At 40.5% G+C, this 18,632-nt stretch overlaps 1 protein-coding gene across 2 annotated transcripts; it reads left to right on the top strand.

Moving 5' to 3' along the window:
* The first annotated feature begins 216 nt into the window (after positions 1-216).
* cyldl (cylindromatosis (turban tumor syndrome), like) lies at positions 217-16,958 on the top strand. Of its 2 annotated transcripts, none has more exons than XM_062998013.1 (15): positions 217-429; positions 2,900-3,340; positions 3,419-3,703; positions 3,829-3,910; positions 5,023-5,204; positions 5,352-5,496; positions 5,577-5,718; positions 6,389-6,493; positions 6,683-6,774; positions 8,027-8,090; positions 8,197-8,350; positions 12,748-12,853; positions 12,933-13,051; positions 13,150-13,375; positions 15,414-16,958. In XM_062998013.1, the coding sequence occupies exons 2-15, from the start codon at positions 2,903-2,905 to the stop codon at positions 15,596-15,598; spliced, it is 2,325 nt and encodes a 774-aa protein (XP_062854083.1). In that variant the 5' UTR covers positions 217-429; positions 2,900-2,902; the 3' UTR covers positions 15,599-16,958. The 2 variants fall into 2 exon arrangements, with proteins under 2 accessions (XP_062854083.1, XP_062854082.1); XM_062998012.1 differs by having other exon boundaries at positions 12,748-12,856.
* The last annotated feature ends 1,674 nt before the right edge of the window (positions 16,959-18,632 follow it).

The following is an 18,632-nucleotide window of genomic DNA, read 5'->3' as shown; positions in this document are numbered from 1 at the left end:
CCTAAAACGGACTGGTTGCTGAGCGGTGACTACTTCCTGTTTAGGTGACGTTTTGAGCCCCCTGTCCAATCAGATTTCAAAAAACAAACAAGTGTTCTAGACATCTGATTTACAAATCATTTTGCCATTGTAGGTGAAGGGCGGACATGGTGTATAGATCAAACAATGTGTACAACTTTACCGTACCTATAAGTGAAACACAGCTTAAGAGGATTCTAAACTAAAACCAACCCAGAGATCAGTTTTAGGATCAATGTTTGGGTCATTTTGAACACGTTTATGACTGGTATGGATCCTGAGGTTCTCTAGTTGCTCTGATTTGAAATGTCATAACTGCTTTTGAAGACGTTTAAGAGTTAAACAAACCGAAAGTAAAGAGCAAGTTAAACAACATCACTACTGGAACATTAGCAATAATTCACACATCTGGTAAAGTTACTCAAATGTCTTTAAATGTGTTAGAACTTCTACTAAATGTGACTTTTCTTTCATATTTCTTTTAGTTTGCTTTCATTTTACTCTGTTTTTACATTTGGCTGGTGTATGTTGTACGTAGTTTCACTTTCCTTGATTGGCCTTTTTCCAAACATACTAATCTAAATAAGGAAATACAAAGTGGGGAAACAAGTATTCAACCACTTGTATTATTATTATTATTATTATTATTATTGTGTGTTAATATAATTTCAGTGTATTTATCTGCTCCATATGTGCACACTATGTCTTTTGACTTCGTACTCTGGACTGTACAAATATAAATAAGTATTAACATACATAAACAAAGCTACGGTTGTTTAAGGGTTTCACTTATTCCAAAACAATATGACTAGTTAAAATCTGTATATATGCAAGAAGGTTTTTGGAATTGCATAGACGTCTTCAATGTTTTAACTCATAATATGTTAAGCTGATCTCTATTTTCTTATCTATATTTTCCTGATACAGTTGTGTATACAAATCCAATTCCAAACAAGCTGGAACATTAAAAGCAGATAAAACCACCTCCTTGTTTCTACACTCACTGTCCATTTTATCAGCTCCACTTACCATATAGAAGCACTTTGTAGTTCTACAATTACTGACTGTAGTCTATCTGTTTCTCTACATACCTTTTTAACCTGATTTCATGCTGTTCTTCAATGGTCAGGACCACCACAGAGCAGGTATTATTTAGGTGGTGGATCATTCTCAGCACTGCAGTGACACTGACATGGTGGTGGTGTGTTAGTGTGTGTTGTGCTGGTATGAGTGGATCAGACACAGCAGTTCTGCTGGAGTTTTTAAATACGTGTCCACTTACTGTCCACTCTATTAGACACTCCTATCTAGTCGGTCCACCTTGTAGATGTAAAGTCAGAGACGATCGCTCATCTATTGCTGCTGTTTGAGTCGGTCATCTTCTAGACCTTCATCAGTGGTCACAGGACACTGCCCACGGGGCGCTGTTGGCTGGATATTTTTGGTTGGTGGACTATTCTCAGTCCAGCAGGGACAGTGAGATGTTTAAAATCTCCAGCAGCGCTGCTGTGTCTGATCCACTCATACCAGCTCAACACACACTAACACACCACCACCATGTCAGTGTCACTGCAGTGCTGAGAATGATCCACCACCTAAATAATACCTGCTCTGTGGTGGTCCTGTGGGGGTCCTGACGATTGAAGAAAGAGAAAGTGCTTCTATATGGTAAGTGGAGCTGATAAAATGAACAGTGAGTGTAGAAACAGGGAGGTGGTTTTAATGTTATGGGTGATCGGTGTATATATATGTATATGGAAGGTCTGGCAGCAAACACTTTTACTGGGTGTGACTAGTAAAAGTGAATCCAACTGTCAAATGAACTTGGGTAACTGGTTGATTTAGTAGCTAAGGGGGCATAAAAGCGTTTTATGGTTACTTGGTTATCCTTGTTTAATAATAAAAGTAGTCTGATGATCTAACTTTTTTCACAGCGCTTTTCATGGTAAAATTCACCTGCAATTGTGCTTTCTACTGAAGCTCATGGACTGTTTGACGGTTTGTTTACAAACCACAGGCTTATAAATGAGCCTGTCAAAACTTTTCGTGATAACATCAATATTAACTCACCTCTTTACCAGTGGAAAGTCCCAGAATAAGTATTGTTTATTATCACTTCCCAGTCTTGCATTACTAATGTCACAGCCCGGTCTTTTTGGAATATGTTGCATTTACAAACTTTAATGTAGATAATATGGTAAAAATTACTTTTTTGCCTTCTTGTTTTCTTTGTTCTCGTTTAATGCCTGTTAAACAGTTTACACATTACTGTTTTGATTTACTTACTGTCCCAACTTTAAAAAAAACTATTATGTATTTAATCAGCTATCTTTTGTGTGGAGTTTAAATCTTTTAAAACACTGAATACTTTTTTAAAGTGCATAATTTCTATAGTATTAGAAGAGGTGTGGCCCAGTGCTAAGCCCACTGCATTACTGCCCTGTCAGCAGTGGAGGGTGTAGATTTCTCACTTGAACTGTGTTTTGTTTTTCTTTTAGGCCACACCCTTAATACATGTTTGTAATTCCATTTTACATTTGTTTAAACCTCTGAGGTTTTTCTAAAATGTATTTCTACATTTGGGGTGGGAATAAACCTTTGGGGAAGTTATAAGCTCATATATTTAAATACTTTTTTTTTTTGCCTGGGTCGTACCTGATGATTGTTGTAAATATGTGTTTGAAAACTACATAGAAGTGCTGCTTATGTGTAACAACCTCAGGCTGAATTTCTATTTAAATGACTTGAATGAAGATCAAACTCTATTTTAAAAGTAAATATTAAAAACAATAGGTAATTTTGTAGGGTGGGTAAACGTGCAACTGTATGTGTTTATGTGAATACAGTTAGGCTATGGTGAGCATGTATTCTTCTTTTACAGGCGATGGCCCTCCATGAAAAAGGTGAATACTACATCCTTACTGCAAAGCCCGAAGGTAATGGCTGGATCAATCCAGGCAGCATTGGCTACAGAACTGAGAATCAATATCTACATGTGAAAAGTCAGAAGGACACAGTGCATGTCAGATTTACAGAATATGTAAACAGCGTTAACCTTCCACTTGATGTTCTGCAGCCACTGACAAAGCAAAAAGCAGAATTCCTTTTAGCTCTTGGCAGTAAAGAAGACAGACTGGTGGAATATGCACGATCGAAGAGTTTAGACCAGGCTGTGGACTTGGTTGAAGATTCTGAAGTCACTGTGGAATATAAGGGCAAGTGGCTCAAGGGTGTGGTCAGATACATTGGCCGGATTCCAGAGTTCAATGTTAAAGTGTTAAATGTTCCTATAGCAGGAGTCTTCTTTGGAGTTGAACTGCAGGTGAGGAATTTGTTTAATTCTTCGTTCTAATACAGCATGATTAGCGTGATTAAATCTAATAAAATTTTTACCTCTCAGGGAGAAGACAGAGGTAAAGGCGAGAATGAAGGAAGATATAGATCTAAAACATACTTTAAATGTGAAAGGAATTGTGGGGTTTTTGCCCCCTTTAACAGAGTCAAATCTGCATCTCCCAAACCACCGGCGTCCCCTCCACTACACCACGCTGATCTACCTGAAAAGACCACAGAGCGTTTGTCTGCTGGAGATCGTGTCATGTACTTCGTCTATGATAAAGTTGACGCTCAGCACGGTATGGTTTTGGCGCTACTGGAAGAAAATGGAGAGGTTATTATTTCAACAGTAAGTGACCTGAGTATCATTTCAACTTCTCTGTTGTGTTTGTTATAAGTTAATAGATAATAAAATGTGGACAGTGTAAAATAATAACTCAGTTGGTCTCAAGTCTAACTGAAGTCTTTTTACAGGACAGGGATGAACATGGGAAGGAGGGAGGAGAGATTACAATCCCTCTGCAATGTTGTATAAAAGAGGAAAACTGGAAAAAAAGTGAGTGGTAAAAATTATTTGATTGCATTGATTTATAATTTGTTGATCCAGCACAGGATCCGGATGAAAATATTTTAAATAATACGTATCTAGTAGGGCTCAAAATCTACTAGGGCTCATAAATTAGGATTTTTGTTTTTATTCATAGGAGCTTGTGGGGCGGCACGGTGGCTAAGTGTGTAGCACTGTCGCCTCACAGCAAGAAGGTCCTGGGTTTGATCCCTAGGTGGGGCGGTCCGGGTCCTGTCTGTGTGGAGTTCATGTGTGCATGTTCTCCCCGTGTCTGTGTGGGTTTCCTCCCACAGTCCAAAAACATGCAGTCAAGTTAATTGGAGACACTGAATTGCCCTATAGGTGAATGGGTGTGTGTCTGTGTGTATGTTTATTTGCCCTGCAATGGACTGGCGCCCCATCCAGGGTGTTACTGTGTGCCTTGCGCCCATTGAAAAGTGCCCGATTGGATAAGCGGTTAAGAAAGTGAGTGAATGAGTGACGTTTAATGTTTTGACTGACATATTATTGTAAATATGAAGTGCGCTCTATTTCACTAACACACCGGGTTCAGATCTCAGGGTTTGAATCTCAGCAGTGCTATCGGCGGCCCTGGTATCTACACAGACATGATTGGCTGTGTCTGAGGGGGTGGGATTGTTGAAGCTAATGGTTTATTGCCCTGTCCACTCTTATGCCTGTCTTGGGCTTTGCATTTTATTGCATATCTGTTAGTCTATAGTCTATATTCCACACTTACACTGTATAGCCAAATATATGTGGACACTCCTTTCTGCCATACATTTTTAGCAGGTGTATTGAATCATCTGGTCACTAACGGTCCGATAGCACCAGGAAACACTGGGTGTGCCACCCATACAACCTTGTGTATTGAGTGATTGAAGAAAATGATGCGCTATTATTGTAGTAACAGTTTTGGGAAAGCAGCTAACTGTTTTTACCATGAATGTACAGTACCAGTCAAAAGTTTGGACACACTTTCTCATTCCTGTGGTTTTTCTTGATTTCTACATTGTAGATTAATAATGAAGACATCATAAAGAGTTTTATTGGGTTCTGATGAGTTTGGTGGTTTTGTGGTTTTATTTCTTTCTCTTTAGATGAACCAGAAATGATGGACATTCATCAAAGTCCAGAAATGACAAGGAAGGAAGTTGATAATGCAGATATTACTTTACATTCCCTGGTAGAAGTTAAACTGGCGACTGGACCTAGCTACGCAATAGTGCGCTGGATCGGTAGACTCCCGGGGAAGACCGAAATGATGGTCGGCCTGGAACTGGTACCAAAAAACACTGACCTCATCTATTAATATTTAGGAATTATGTACTCTTTGGGGATTCCTCTGATGTTTTCACATAACTTTTAACAAGGGACGTGATCTCAGTGTTCTTGATCTGTTTTAATATGTGTTTGATTTCTGTCTCAGGAGAGAAAATGTGGAGTCAGTGATGGTAAATTTAAAGACATCAGGTATTTTACATGTGCACCTAACTGTGGCCTGTTTGTGAGGCTCTCCGCTTGTCGTCTGGACACTCGTTTCTTGGGTCAGACTGCAGTAAATGGACATTTCGGTGCGTAATATACTGTTCTTTGTTATATACTGTATTTTGTTATTTAAGTTTATTAATAGTTTCTGTGTTCATATTTGCAGCTAATGATGGGCAGGATACGCCGCCTAATCAGGAGAATGTTCCACCTATCAGAGCTGAGGATGTGAAGAAGGTTCTGATTGGACGGAGGAAGGGCATCCAGGGTCATTGCAACTCTTGCTACATGGACTCTGCCCTCTTCAGGTTGTGATTCATTGTTAATTCTGTACCACTGCTGTTCAAAATGTCTTTACTAGCCTATCAGTTCATGAAGCTAACCCTTTCTTGCAGTAACATCTAGGCGTTCTGTCCCAGACGGTGCACATGCTTGTGTTTTAAGATGTGATTTTGGGTACTCGGGTGGTGTGACTGTAAAAAACTCTTGCCTACAACAGCTGACATCTCAAACTCATGAGTTTGTATCTCAGCTCTGCTATCAGCAGGCCGGGCGCCTGTATGAGCAATGATCAGTCCAATTACGACCTCTGCTGGCTGTTCTATGTTGCTGCACAGAGACGGTGGATTATAGAGATCAGCACGTGACTCTCTGTGCGCGATACGGATCTCCAGATGAACCCACTAGGTGCAGGTGAAAAGAAGCGGTCAGCTACTGCACACGTGCCGTAGGGGGCGTGTGTTATTCATGGCTCTCTTCGGTCAGGAGTGGATGTCAGCAGCAGCAGAGGACACAGAATGTGATCGGGGAGTTGGATACGACTAGATTGGGAGTAAAAGTGATTTCAGATAGAGGCTGACCATTGCTGTAAACATGCATAGCAGAATGACATTCTCAGTTTATCAGTTGTATAATGAACTAGGATTATTGCATATACAGCAGTTTATTAACCTTTTACACACTTTGTATCTGTGCTAGTTTGTTTTCCTGTTCGTCAGTACTGGACTCTCTTCTGTTTAAGAAGACTAATGATGAACTTATCCAGAAAACCCTGTTAAGAGAGATCGTGTGTCCTCTGCGCAGGTAAAAGCTTTATTTACATAAAGGAAGTTAGTACAAATTTCACAAAAATAATACAATATTATAATTTTTGTGGCTGTGGACATCTTTAGATGAAATAGATCAGATCTTCTGAATCATATTTCAATAAATGATTTTTTTACCTGTCTTTATCGGGGTGTGTGTGTGTGTGTGTGTGTGTGTGTGTTGCAGCAAGGGTTTTGTGCGTGAGAAGAGTGTGATGAAGCTTCGGAAGCAGTTACAGGAGCGAGGCCACAGTCCGAGCTATACAACAGATGAAAAAGGTTTTCTAGACATAAATACTGAGTAAAATCAGTCATTTGATATTAAATAGTGTGATATTACAGTTCAGACAGGTTTGATTTTTGTCCGTCTCATACACATAAAAAGAATAAATAAATTAAATATTAATAAATTAAAATAAAATATTCATTTTAATTTCATGTATTATCACTCTATCCTGATCAGGTTTGCGGTGGGTACGATTCCCTAGAATCACTGGGCGCAGTGCAATAAAACACTCCAGACAGGACACAAATGCATTGTGGGGCCTCAGCCATCCCTTCCCTCAGGCATAGGCTGTGTCCAAAATCGCATACTTCAGTACTGGACAGTACGCGGGAGCAGTAGGCGAGAGGTATATTTGTATACCACAGATATGTGGTATACAAACAGAATGGTGACGGACGTAGTACGTACGAGGTTGCGTGCATACTGTACACTTGAGTACTGAAAGAGCGTACTGCTTTACCGGCCGATGCATATATACATATAAATACATTTTTTACCAATGTATTTGTCTCGATCAGTAAAAGAATAAAAAAACTCTGTCAGCCTTTCGTCAATCACTTTGTTGATAAGATCATAAATCTGTCTGTGTGAACAGAGCAGGCTCAGGAATTAAGATTTAGTCTCTTAAAACCCCCAGAGAGCCGCTGCTCTCCGTTTACCCCTCGACTGCTCATCGAGATGCTTAAATTGTAAACTTCCTCACATGGAAGCTCATTAGGAAAAATAATAAACTGTAAGCTATTTAAGCAGTGATGACAATTGAGGAAAATAGGGTGGCACAGTGGTGCAGTAGGTGGTAGAGTGGGTACTACACTACCTAAGGGCCCTGGTGACCTGGGTTCATACCTCACCTACACACACTGATTGTAAGAAATTGAATTGTAATGGCATTTCTCTCAATTGTCCTCTCACTTTCCAGAAACATGCAGTAAGTGGATTGCTTAATGTCAGTCGCTCCTAGGTGCAAGTGAGTCAGTGAATCAGTGAGTCAAGGAATAAGTTATTGTGTGGTGCCCTCCTACACCTTGGTCACCTTGGTCAGGGTGTACTACTGCCCTGAACCTAGTGGTTTCAGTTGGTCAAGAACCCTCCATCACCCCAAAAATGTATCAGGAATGAGTGGCGGTCAAATACCAGTCAAGTATTTAAAGTGTGCACATGATTCACAAACAACTTTTGCCTTTATTATAAAATACAATAAATTAGCATTCAAAACAATAATAAATTGTATTTCCTTTTACACAGATCCAGAAGAGTTTCTTACTCTCATCATGCAGGACATTCTGATGCTGGAACCGCTGCTCAAACTGTATAAAACATTTATCTTTATTTATTTATTCCTGATTTACATTAAATGCACAAGCTTTTAAATAAAATAGCCGCACTTATGTCCTTTCTGTTCATGATGGATATAGGCAATCGTGTAATCAGCTTAAAGGTGGAACACAGCTGGACGAGTCCGGTTACTTTTACCAGATCTTTATGGACTATAACAACAGTCTGGCTCTGCCCACAGTCCAGCAGCTGCTGGAACATTCCTTCTACAACTGTGGAATCAGACTTGCAGAGGTCAGTCCGGGTTCTTGCTGGGCTGTTGTTTAGTGTCTGTCCTGTAGATGGAGCTGTTTGTCTGATTTTGACAGCAGTGGAGCGGAGATATTAGTATTTGCTTCACTCATTAATGCAGTAACAAGAAAATAATAATGAAATAAATAACTTCATTGTAGTTTAGGACAGGGGCAAATTAAGAGTGAGAAGTTGATCCACCAAAAGATCAGTTTGTACAAGCAGTGATGGCTCTTAACTCACCACTGTATTCCAAACTTCTTTAACTGAAACAATTGTCAGTCGTTTGTAAATGAACATTTCTCAGTGCAAGATTGCAAATAATTTAGATCTTTTACCATCTCGTACTGAAAGTCTCGTATAAAGCAAGAATGGATAAAAATTCCACTTGCAAAACTGCAGTAATTAGTGTCCTCAGTTCCCAGACCATTCAAAAGTCTCATTCATCTGTCTGTCTGTCTATCTCTTTCTATCTATCTGTCCATCTCTATCTGTCTGTCCGTCCATCTCTCTGTCTGTCTATCTCTCTATATATCTGTCTATCGATTCATTTATATCTGTCTGTCTGTCTATCTATCTATCTGACTCTATTTATCGGTATGTCTGTTTGTCTGTCTGTCTATCTGTCTGTCTATCTATCTATCCGACTCTCTATCTATCTATCTGCCTGTCTGTCTGTCTGTCTGTCTGTCTGTGTATCTATCTATCTGTCTGGTTGTCTGTCTGTCTGTCTATCTATCTATCCGACTCTCTAACTATCTGTCTGTATGTATATATATACAGTGTATCACAAAAGTGAGTACACCCCTCACATTTCTGCAGATATTTAAGTATATCTTTTCATGGGACAACACTGACAAAATGACACTTTGACACAATGAAAAGTAGTCTGTGTGCAGCTTATATAACAGTGTAAATGTATTCTTCCCTCAAAATAACTCAATATACAGCCATTAATGTCTAAACTACCGGCAACAAAAGTGAGTACACCCCTTAGTGAAAGTTCCTGAAGTGTCAATATTTTGTGTGGCCACCATTATTTCCCAGAACTGCCTTAACTCTCCTGGGCATGGAGTTTACCAGAGCTTCACAGGTTGCCACTGGAATGCTTTTCCACTCCTCCATGACGACATCACGGAGCTGGCGGATATTCGAGACTTTGCGCTCCTCCACCTTCCGCTTGAGGATGCCCCAAAGATGTTCTATTGGGTTTAGGTCTGGAGACATGCTTGGCCAGTCCATCACCTTTACCCTCAGCCTCTTCAATAAAGCAGTGGTCGTCTTAGAGGTGTGTTTGGGGTCATTATCATGCTGGAACACTGCCCTGCGACCCAGTTTCCGGAGGGAGGGGATCATGCTCTGCTTCAGTATTTCACAGTACATATTGGAGTTCATGTGTCCCTCAATGAAATGTAACTCCCCAACACCTGCTGCACTCATGCAGCCCCAGACCATGGCATTCCCACCACCATGCTTGACTGTAGGCATGACACACTTATCTTTGTACTCCTCACCTGATTGCCGCCACACATGCTTGAGACCATCTGAACCAAACAAATTAATCTTGGTCTCATCAGACCATAGGACATGGTTCCAGTAATCCATGTCCTTTGTTGACATGTCTTCAGCAAACTGTTTGCGGGCTTTCTTGTGTAGAGACTTCAGAAGAGGCTTCCTTCTGGGGTGACAGCCATGCAGACCAATTTGATGTAGTGTGCGATGTATGGTCTGAGCACTGACAGGCTGACCCCCCACCTTTTCAATCTCTGCAGCAATGCTGACAGCACTCCTGCGCCTATCTTTCAAAGACAGCAGTTGGATGTGACGCTGAGCACGTGCACTCAGCTTCTTTGGACGACCAACGCGAGGTCTGTTCTGAGTGGACCCTGCTCTTTTAAAACGCTGGATGATCTTGGCCACTGTGCTGCAGCTCAGTTTCAGGGTGTTGGCAATCTTCTTGTAGCCTTGGCCATCTTCATGTAGCGCAACAATTCGTCTTTTAAGATCCTCAGAGAGTTCTTTGCCATGAGGTGCCATGTTGGAACTTTCAGTGACCAGTATGAGAGAGTGTGAGAGCTGTACTACTAAATTGAACACACCTGCTCCCTATGCACACCTGAGACCTAGTAACACTAACAAATCACATGACATTTTGGAGGGAAAATGACAAGCAGTGCTCAATTTGGACATTTAGGGGTGTAGTCTCTTAGGGGTGTACTCACTTTTGTTGCCGGTGGTTTAGACATTAATGGCTGTATATTGAGTTATTTTGAGGGAAGAATAAATTTACACTGTTATATAAGCTGCACACAGACTACTTTTCATTGTGTCAAAGTGTCATTTTGTCAGTGTTGTCCCATGAAAAGATATACTTAAATATCTGCAGAAATGTGAGGGGTGTACTCACTTTTGTGATACACTGTATATATCAATATATCTATCAGACTGACTATTTATCTACAGTGGGGCCAAAAAGTATTTAGTCAGCCACTGATTGTGCAGGTTCTCCTACTTAGAAAGATGAGAGAGGTCTGTAATTTTCATCATAGCTACACTTCAACTATGAGAGACAAAATGAGAAAAAAAAATCCAGGAAATCACATTGTAGGATTTTTAAAGAATTTATTTGTAAATTATGGTGGAAAATAAGTATTTGGTCAATAACAAAAGTTCAACTCAATACTTTGTAACATGACCTTTGTTGGCAATGACAGAGGTCAAACGTTTCCTGTAAGTCTTCACCAGGTTTGCACACACTGTAGCTGCTATTTTGGCCCATTCCTCCATGCAGATCTCCTCTAGAGCAGTGATGTTTTGGGGCTGTCGCTGGGCAACACGGACTCCACAAATTTTCTATGTGGTTGAGGTCTGGAGACTGGCTAGGCCACTCCAGGACATTGAAATGCTTTTTATGGAGCCACTCCTTCGTTGCCCGAGCGGTGTGTTTGGGATCATTGTCATGCTGGAAGACCCAGCCACGTTCCATCTTCAATGCTCTCACTGATGGAAGGAGGTTTTGGCTTAAAATCTCACGATACATGGCCCCGTTCATTCTTCCCTTAACACGGATCAGTCGTCCTGTCCCCTTTGCAGAAAAACAGCCCCAAAGCATGATGTTTCCACCCCCATGCTTCACAGTAGGTATGGTGTTCTTGGGATGCAACTCAGCATTCTTCTTCCTCCAAACACGACGAGTTGAGTTTTTACCAAAAAGTTCCATTTTGGTTTCATCTGACCACATGTTATTCTCCCAATCCTCTTCTGGATCATCCATATGCTCTCTGGCAAACTTCAGACGGGCCTGGACATGTACTGGCTTAAGCAGGGGGACACGCCTGGCACTGCAGCATTTGAGTCCCTCTCGGCGTAGTGTGTTTACTGATGGTAGCCTTTGTTACTTTGGTCCCAGCTCTCTGCAGGTCATTCATCAGGTCCCTCCGTGTAGTTCTGGGATTTTTGCTCACCGTTCTCATGATCATTTTGACCCCACGGGATGAGATCTTGACTCCAAGGGAGATTATCAATGGTCTTGTATGTCTTCCATTTTCTTACAATTGTTCCCACAGTTGATTTATTCACACCAACCTGCTTGCCTATTGTAGATTCACTCTTCCCAGCCTGGTGCAGGTCTACAATTTTCTTCCTGGTGTCCTTCGACAGCTCTTTGGTCTTGGCCATGGTTGAGTTTGGAGTCTGACTGTTTGAGGCTGTGGACAGGTGTCTTTTATACAGATAACGAGTTCAAACAGGTGCCATTAATTCAGGTAACGAGTGGAGGACAGAAGAGCTTCTTAAAGAAGAAGTTACAGGTCTGTGAGAGCCAGAAATCTGGCTTGTTTGTTATTGACCAAATACTTATTTTCCACCATAATTTACAAATAAATTATTTTAAAATCCTACAATGTGATTTCCTGGATTTTTTTTTTCTCATTTTGTCTCTCATAGTTGAAGTGTACCTATGATGAAAATTACAGACCTCTCTCATCTTTCTAAGTAGGAGAACCTGCACAATCAGTGGCTGACTAAATAGTTTTTGGTCCCACTCTATCTATTCATTTTCATTTCATTCATTTCATTTTCAGCATTTAGCAGACGCTTTTATCCAAAGCGACTTACACAGTGAGCTGAACACGATGAACATGCTCAGGGACCCAACAGTGGCAACTTGGTGGTGACGGGGCTTGAACCGGCAACCTTCTGTTTACTAGTCCAGTACCTTAACCACTGAGCTATCACTGCCCTATCATCTATCTATCTATCTATCTATCCATCCATCCATCCATCCATCCATCCATCCATCCATCCATCCATCCATCCATCTGTATCTCTATCTACCATCTATCTAACAGCTGTCAGTGTCAGCTTCTAATCCCTCTGTTTTTACTCTTTTTTGACTCCAGGTTCCCTCATGCCTGATTTTGACCATGCCTCGCTCTGGGAAGCAGTTTAAAATGTTTCCGAAAATCATCCCGTCACTCGAGCTGGACATCACCAGTCTTTTATCCAGTGGTAGGGGATTAATATCATGTGCTGAAGTGATTTTAATGGGGTTATCTTTTACTGTATGTGTGTGTTTGTGTTGTAGGACATCAGCAGTGCGTGCTCTGTGGACACCCGGCCCTGGAGGAATGCTCCCAGTGCTTTGTGGATTCAGTTTTCAGCAACACTGGATTGAAATTCTTCTGTAAAGTCTGTTCAGAACAGGTCAGAGCTGAGGTTAAAACAGCGTTCACTTCTCATAAAGTTGGTTTCAGGATGGAGAATTTATTTCTATTTCATTTCTATGTAAATATAATGCTCAGGTCCACCGCCACCCCAGCCGACAGGCTCATAAACCCTCCGCCCTACCACTTCCTAAAGGATTCTCTGGTTCACGGGTGCATGGTGGCGCAAAACAGACTTCCCCGAGAGAAAAACTGGAACTGTTCGCGGTGCTGTGTATAGAGACCAGCCACTACGTTTCATTCGTCAAATACGGACCAGAGAAAACGGACTGGATCTTTTTCGACAGCATGGCAGACAGAGAGGGTGAGTGGATTTTTTTTCTATCTTGTTTTGCATGTAACTGAAAATTCACCAAATAAATAAATAAGCAGCCAGATAGTCCACTAGCACACCAGTGCTGGAACTTTGAAAGTTGAATCTCAGCTCAAAATCGAAAAAGACTGGACTAATAAAAGGCCGTGGACCTCAACACTGTGTAAGGACCCTGGCTAGTAGCCCTAGGCACCAGTACAGAAGTGAAAGAACATGGTCTCCATGCGCGAGACTGGCCCCACACGCAAATCCACAGAAGTATGGGTGTAAGAAGAGGTGTCGGAAGGTGCGTGTGTTAGGCACCCTCTGACACCCTCCTTATAACTTAATTATAAATTTAATGCAATTTAATAAAAAGGATTTAATACAATTTAATAAAAAGGATTTAATACAATTAAAAAATATATTTAATAAAATTTAATAAAAATTATTTAATACAATTAATTTAATAAAATTGAATACAAATTATTTAATACAATTTAATACAAATTATTAGAGATGCATGAGTACCGATACTAGTATCGGGTATCGGCCCGATACCGCGCTCATTAACTCGTACTCGTACTCGCAAACGAGGCTCCGATACTAACATCCGATACCTTGTACCTAGTGCACGTTGCTGCGTTAACGCAGGGATTTTCAACCTGTGGGGCGCGAGTGCCTGACGCCTGACCGGGGGGCGTGACATTACGAGATCTTTTCACTTCTAAAACTAAAGCAATTCATTTTCACCCACAGGAGACAGACTGAATTATTCTCACTGACCACACACGCACATTTAATGTTATTCAGTTCCGTTTGAGAAAAGAAACCCCTTTAAAATAGAGCTAACAGTGAAGATAACCGGTTAAAAAAGCAGCGACCGCTGTTACACGACGCTTGTGTGTTTAATACTCTGTTTACAGTGTCGATACAAGTGATTCATGAGTCGACTCGTTTTAAGCGCAGCGTAAGTTTCTTTTCTCAGTCAATTCTCAGTGTTTACTGTTATAATGAATGTTGCGGTTGTAAATAAACACCAACTACTACAGAACATTTTGTGTGACTCGCTTACATTATAAAGCTCAGGCTTAATTATACTGGTTATTACCACAGAGCGGGAGCCGACTCAGAGTCGTTTACGATTTACCGAGGTGAACCACGAATGTACGTGCTGATAGAATCGGCTCAGATGGGATCGGACTGTATTATCTTTTTATGCGTTTATTAATGAACGTTAACGTTAGCTTGTCAGAAGCTTTCTCAATGATGTCTGTGCGGTGTTTTTATTTTTTTATTTTTTTTTTAACAAGTGATGGCAACCGAAGCAACTGTTCCACTGCACTATTTTACTCTAAAAACTACACTATTCCATAATGCTCCAGATTGCATCATTCTAAATAGGTATCGGTATCGGTATCGGCGAGTACAAAAATACATGTACTTGTACTCGTACTCGGTTGGGAAAAAATGGTATTGATGCATCCCTACAAATTATTAAATACAATTTAATACAATTTAATAAAAAACATTTAATACAATTTAATAAAAAAATATCTTAATACAATTAATTTAATAAAATCTAATAAAAAATTATTTAATGCAATGAATGTAATAACATTTAATAAATAAATAATAAAATAAATTTAATAAAAATATTTAATAAAATGTAATCAAAATTATTTAATACAAATAATTTAATGCAATTTAATAAAAAACATTTAATAAAATGTAATAAAAATTATTTAATAGAATGAATTTAATATAATTTAATAAAAAATATTTAATAAAATGTAATAAAAATTATTTAATAGAATGAATTTAATATAATTTAATAATAAAATAAAATTGTTTTCTTTTCCCAAATGAATATTTCCTAATTTAGATGTCCATCAAGTAGTGTGGGTGCTGCAAAGTTGCCCTGAGTTACTCTCTTTGAGGAGCCTGCATAATGATACTCTGGTTTCCTCACGCTTCTTAAAAACATCCAGAAAATGTGGCCCGGCTACTCTAAGGTGTGAGTTTCAGTAATTTGCTCATCTGCTTTCAGGTGAAGTGAACGGCTACAACATCCCCGAGGTTAAAGCTTGTCCTGAAGTGGCACACTACCTCGAGATGCCGCTCGCCGAGCTGGCGAAGCAAGCGCCTCGTGAAATAAAAGGCGTGGCGAAGAGACTCTTCTGTGACGGCTACATGTACTTATACCAGAGCCGCAGCATGGCTCTCTATCACTGACGTGATTCATCCGTGCACAAACTGTACATGCAGAATAACACTGATGTTCAAGCTGCTTTTTAATCCTGATGTTGTAACTTTCTAGCTTGTTCTTGATTATTGCACTTTCTGTAGACTTCACTGTACATTATTATTGCGTTTGTGTGCCTTGGGTAGTAAAGGAAACTTGTGTATATATATATATATATATTAGATGTGCTTGACATACATGATGATGATTAGTTTCGCCTGCACCCATTAAAGGGTGATTTGGCACAGTTTTCACGCTGGATGCTCTTCCTGACGCAAGCTTTCTATTTATTCGGGCTTGGGACTGGCACTAGGGGTGCACTGATGTGTATGATTCCACTGGCTAGGTTCATGATATGCCATGCGCCCTCTATTTGTGGGATTCGAACCCCAGAGCTATACCAGCCCACTCAGAAACTGCTTATAAATGTGATTTCTGTAAACCATTTAAATGATATCTTTGTTTGAACGATGACTTTATTAACAGATATTAATATATTCCATAAACAGAATTCGTTTTAGTCAATTCCTAGTAAAATTAGAAGCCTCTGCTAATCAAATCTGATCCATGGGCCGCTCAGGTGACGCAGCGGTAAAATACGCTGGCACATCAAATACATCGTATCGAATTTCAGCTCTGCCATCCGACTGGGCTGGGCGGCTACATGAACAACGTCCGGAGAGAGCCGGATAGGGACCTCATAACTGATGCAAATACGACCTCTGCTGGCTGGTTGATGGCGTCTGCACAGAGTCAAGGAATAATGCTGATCAGGGTGTGGCTCTCCGTGCACAAAGCTGATCTGCATATGAACTCGACTCATGCAGGTGAAAAGATACAGTGGGGAGTGTGTCGGTTCGCTCTCCACAATCGGGGTGGAGGTCAGCACCAGTACAGAGGAAGCATAACGCAATTGGGTAAAAATGTATCTATGGCTGCAGATTGTTTTTCACTTCTATACTAACCAAACCTGATCTAGGCCTGATTTAACCTCATATTGATGATCTTGGCTCTTGAACTACTAATTAGAAATGGTCCCGGCCTGGTTGGTGGTTGGTTTAAAGCACTAGGGCCTTAAGCCATGGTCTCCAGAAAATCTGAGTTCACATTAGTTTAATAATAGTTTAACATTTAATAATTATTATTTTCTTGTTTGTTTTTTAATGCCAGAACGATGCTTTTTCATTGGTAGAACATTTTATGTGAACGTTTGGTCCACATGAGGAGTTTAGTCAGCACTGTATGATGGGAACACACACTTACTTTAAGTGTCTTAATTATTTTGATATCTGATGTAACCAGAAACGTCTCAGGGTTTAATGAAATGAATAAAACGGTGCTCCAGTTAAATGTTGTTTGGTTTCATGTTTATTCTCTGTTCATGATTAACATGATAAGTGACAGATCAGTCACTCTTTCTCCAGCAGGTGGTGCTATATATTAGTGTAACTATTGTCCCTTGTCTTTAACAGGGTCTTTGTTAAGCTGACCGTATGCAGCCACGACTGTTATCTTGCCTTGGACTTTCAATTTATGTTTCCTTGTCTCCAGTTGCCCTTTTTCCTGATCCTGACCATGCCTCGCTCTGGGAAACGGTTTGAAATGTTTCCTAAAATAATTCCCTCGCTAGAACCGCTTATCAGTGCCAAACTGTAGTCCCAACATTTTATTAACTGCCACCATGTTGTCTTTATGTAGCTATATCTTGTACTTATTCATAGGGTCCTTATGTGTTTTTTTCTGTGGGTAGTGCTGTCGCCTCACAGCAAGAATGGCCTGGGTTTAATTCCCCAACCGGGTGGCCAGGGTCCTTTCCATGTGAGTTTCCTCCACTGTTCCGGTTTACCCCCACAAGTCCAAAGACATGCAGTCAGGGCAACTGGAAAAGTGTGTGTCTGCCCTGTGTTGTACTGGCGACCTGTCCAGTGTGTGTGTTCTGTCTTTCGCCCAATTAATCAGACCCACCGTGACCCTGACCAGGATACAGCAGTGGTAAAACACACAGTAAAGGAATGAGTGATATTTATTTGTGTTTTAGGTCCTCAGCAGTGAGTGTTATTAGTACCTAATGTTACTCACTGCACCTGAAAAAGCTCTTTATGACTGTACTTAGGTCCCAGCTTGGGCTAAGTCCACTGATTTGGACTCCCTAACTTCCTGTGTGTCTGTTTATTTGTTGGTACTTTTCCTTTGTCTGGCAGATGCCTAGTTGAAGGCTGGAACTGACGACTTGCCTGGCTTCTCCCGCTGGCCTGTTTGCCTGTTTGCTGGCATTCTGGTTTCCAGGGTTTTATTCATTTATTTAATTTTGTGTTGCAGTTTTTCTGGGTTCCTGTGTCACCATTCCAGATACTACTGATCTCTTCATTCATTCATTCATTCATTCATTGTCTGTTTTATCACCACTTTATCCTGGTCAGGGTCGCAGTGGATCCGGGCGAAAGGTAGAAAACACCCCAGACAGATCGCCAGTCCATCACAGGTCAAACACAATCACATACACACACATATACCTCATACCCATGCACACACAAGGAAGAACTTGCAAACTCCACACAGAAAGAACCTGGACCGCTTCACCTGGGAATCAAACCCAGGACCTTCTTTCTGTGAGGGCAACAGTGCTACCCACAGAGGCGCCACTGATTTATCCAATCATTTCTCAAAGATGAAATGCTTTTCTGAAAGGCTAACTTAAGACCAGTATTTCTTTATTCATTTCTTTAGATAGATAGATAGATAGACAGACAGACAGATAGGTATACAGACAGATAGGTATACAGACAGATAGATGATAGACAGACAGACAGACAGACAGACAGACAGACATATAAATAGACACACAGACAGACATGTAGATAGATAGATAGATAGATAGATAGATAGATAGATAGATAGATGATAGATAGACAGACAGACAGACAGACAGACAGACAGATATAGATAGGTGACAGACAGACAGACAGACAGACATATAAATAGACACACAGACAGACAGACATGTAGATAGATAGACAGAGACAG

The sequence above is a fragment of the Trichomycterus rosablanca genome, chromosome 6 (assembly GCF_030014385.1).
Source record: "Trichomycterus rosablanca isolate fTriRos1 chromosome 6, fTriRos1.hap1, whole genome shotgun sequence".
Taxonomy (NCBI): Eukaryota; Metazoa; Chordata; class Actinopteri; order Siluriformes; family Trichomycteridae; genus Trichomycterus; species Trichomycterus rosablanca.
This window is presented reverse-complemented; position numbering and strand designations above follow the sequence as displayed.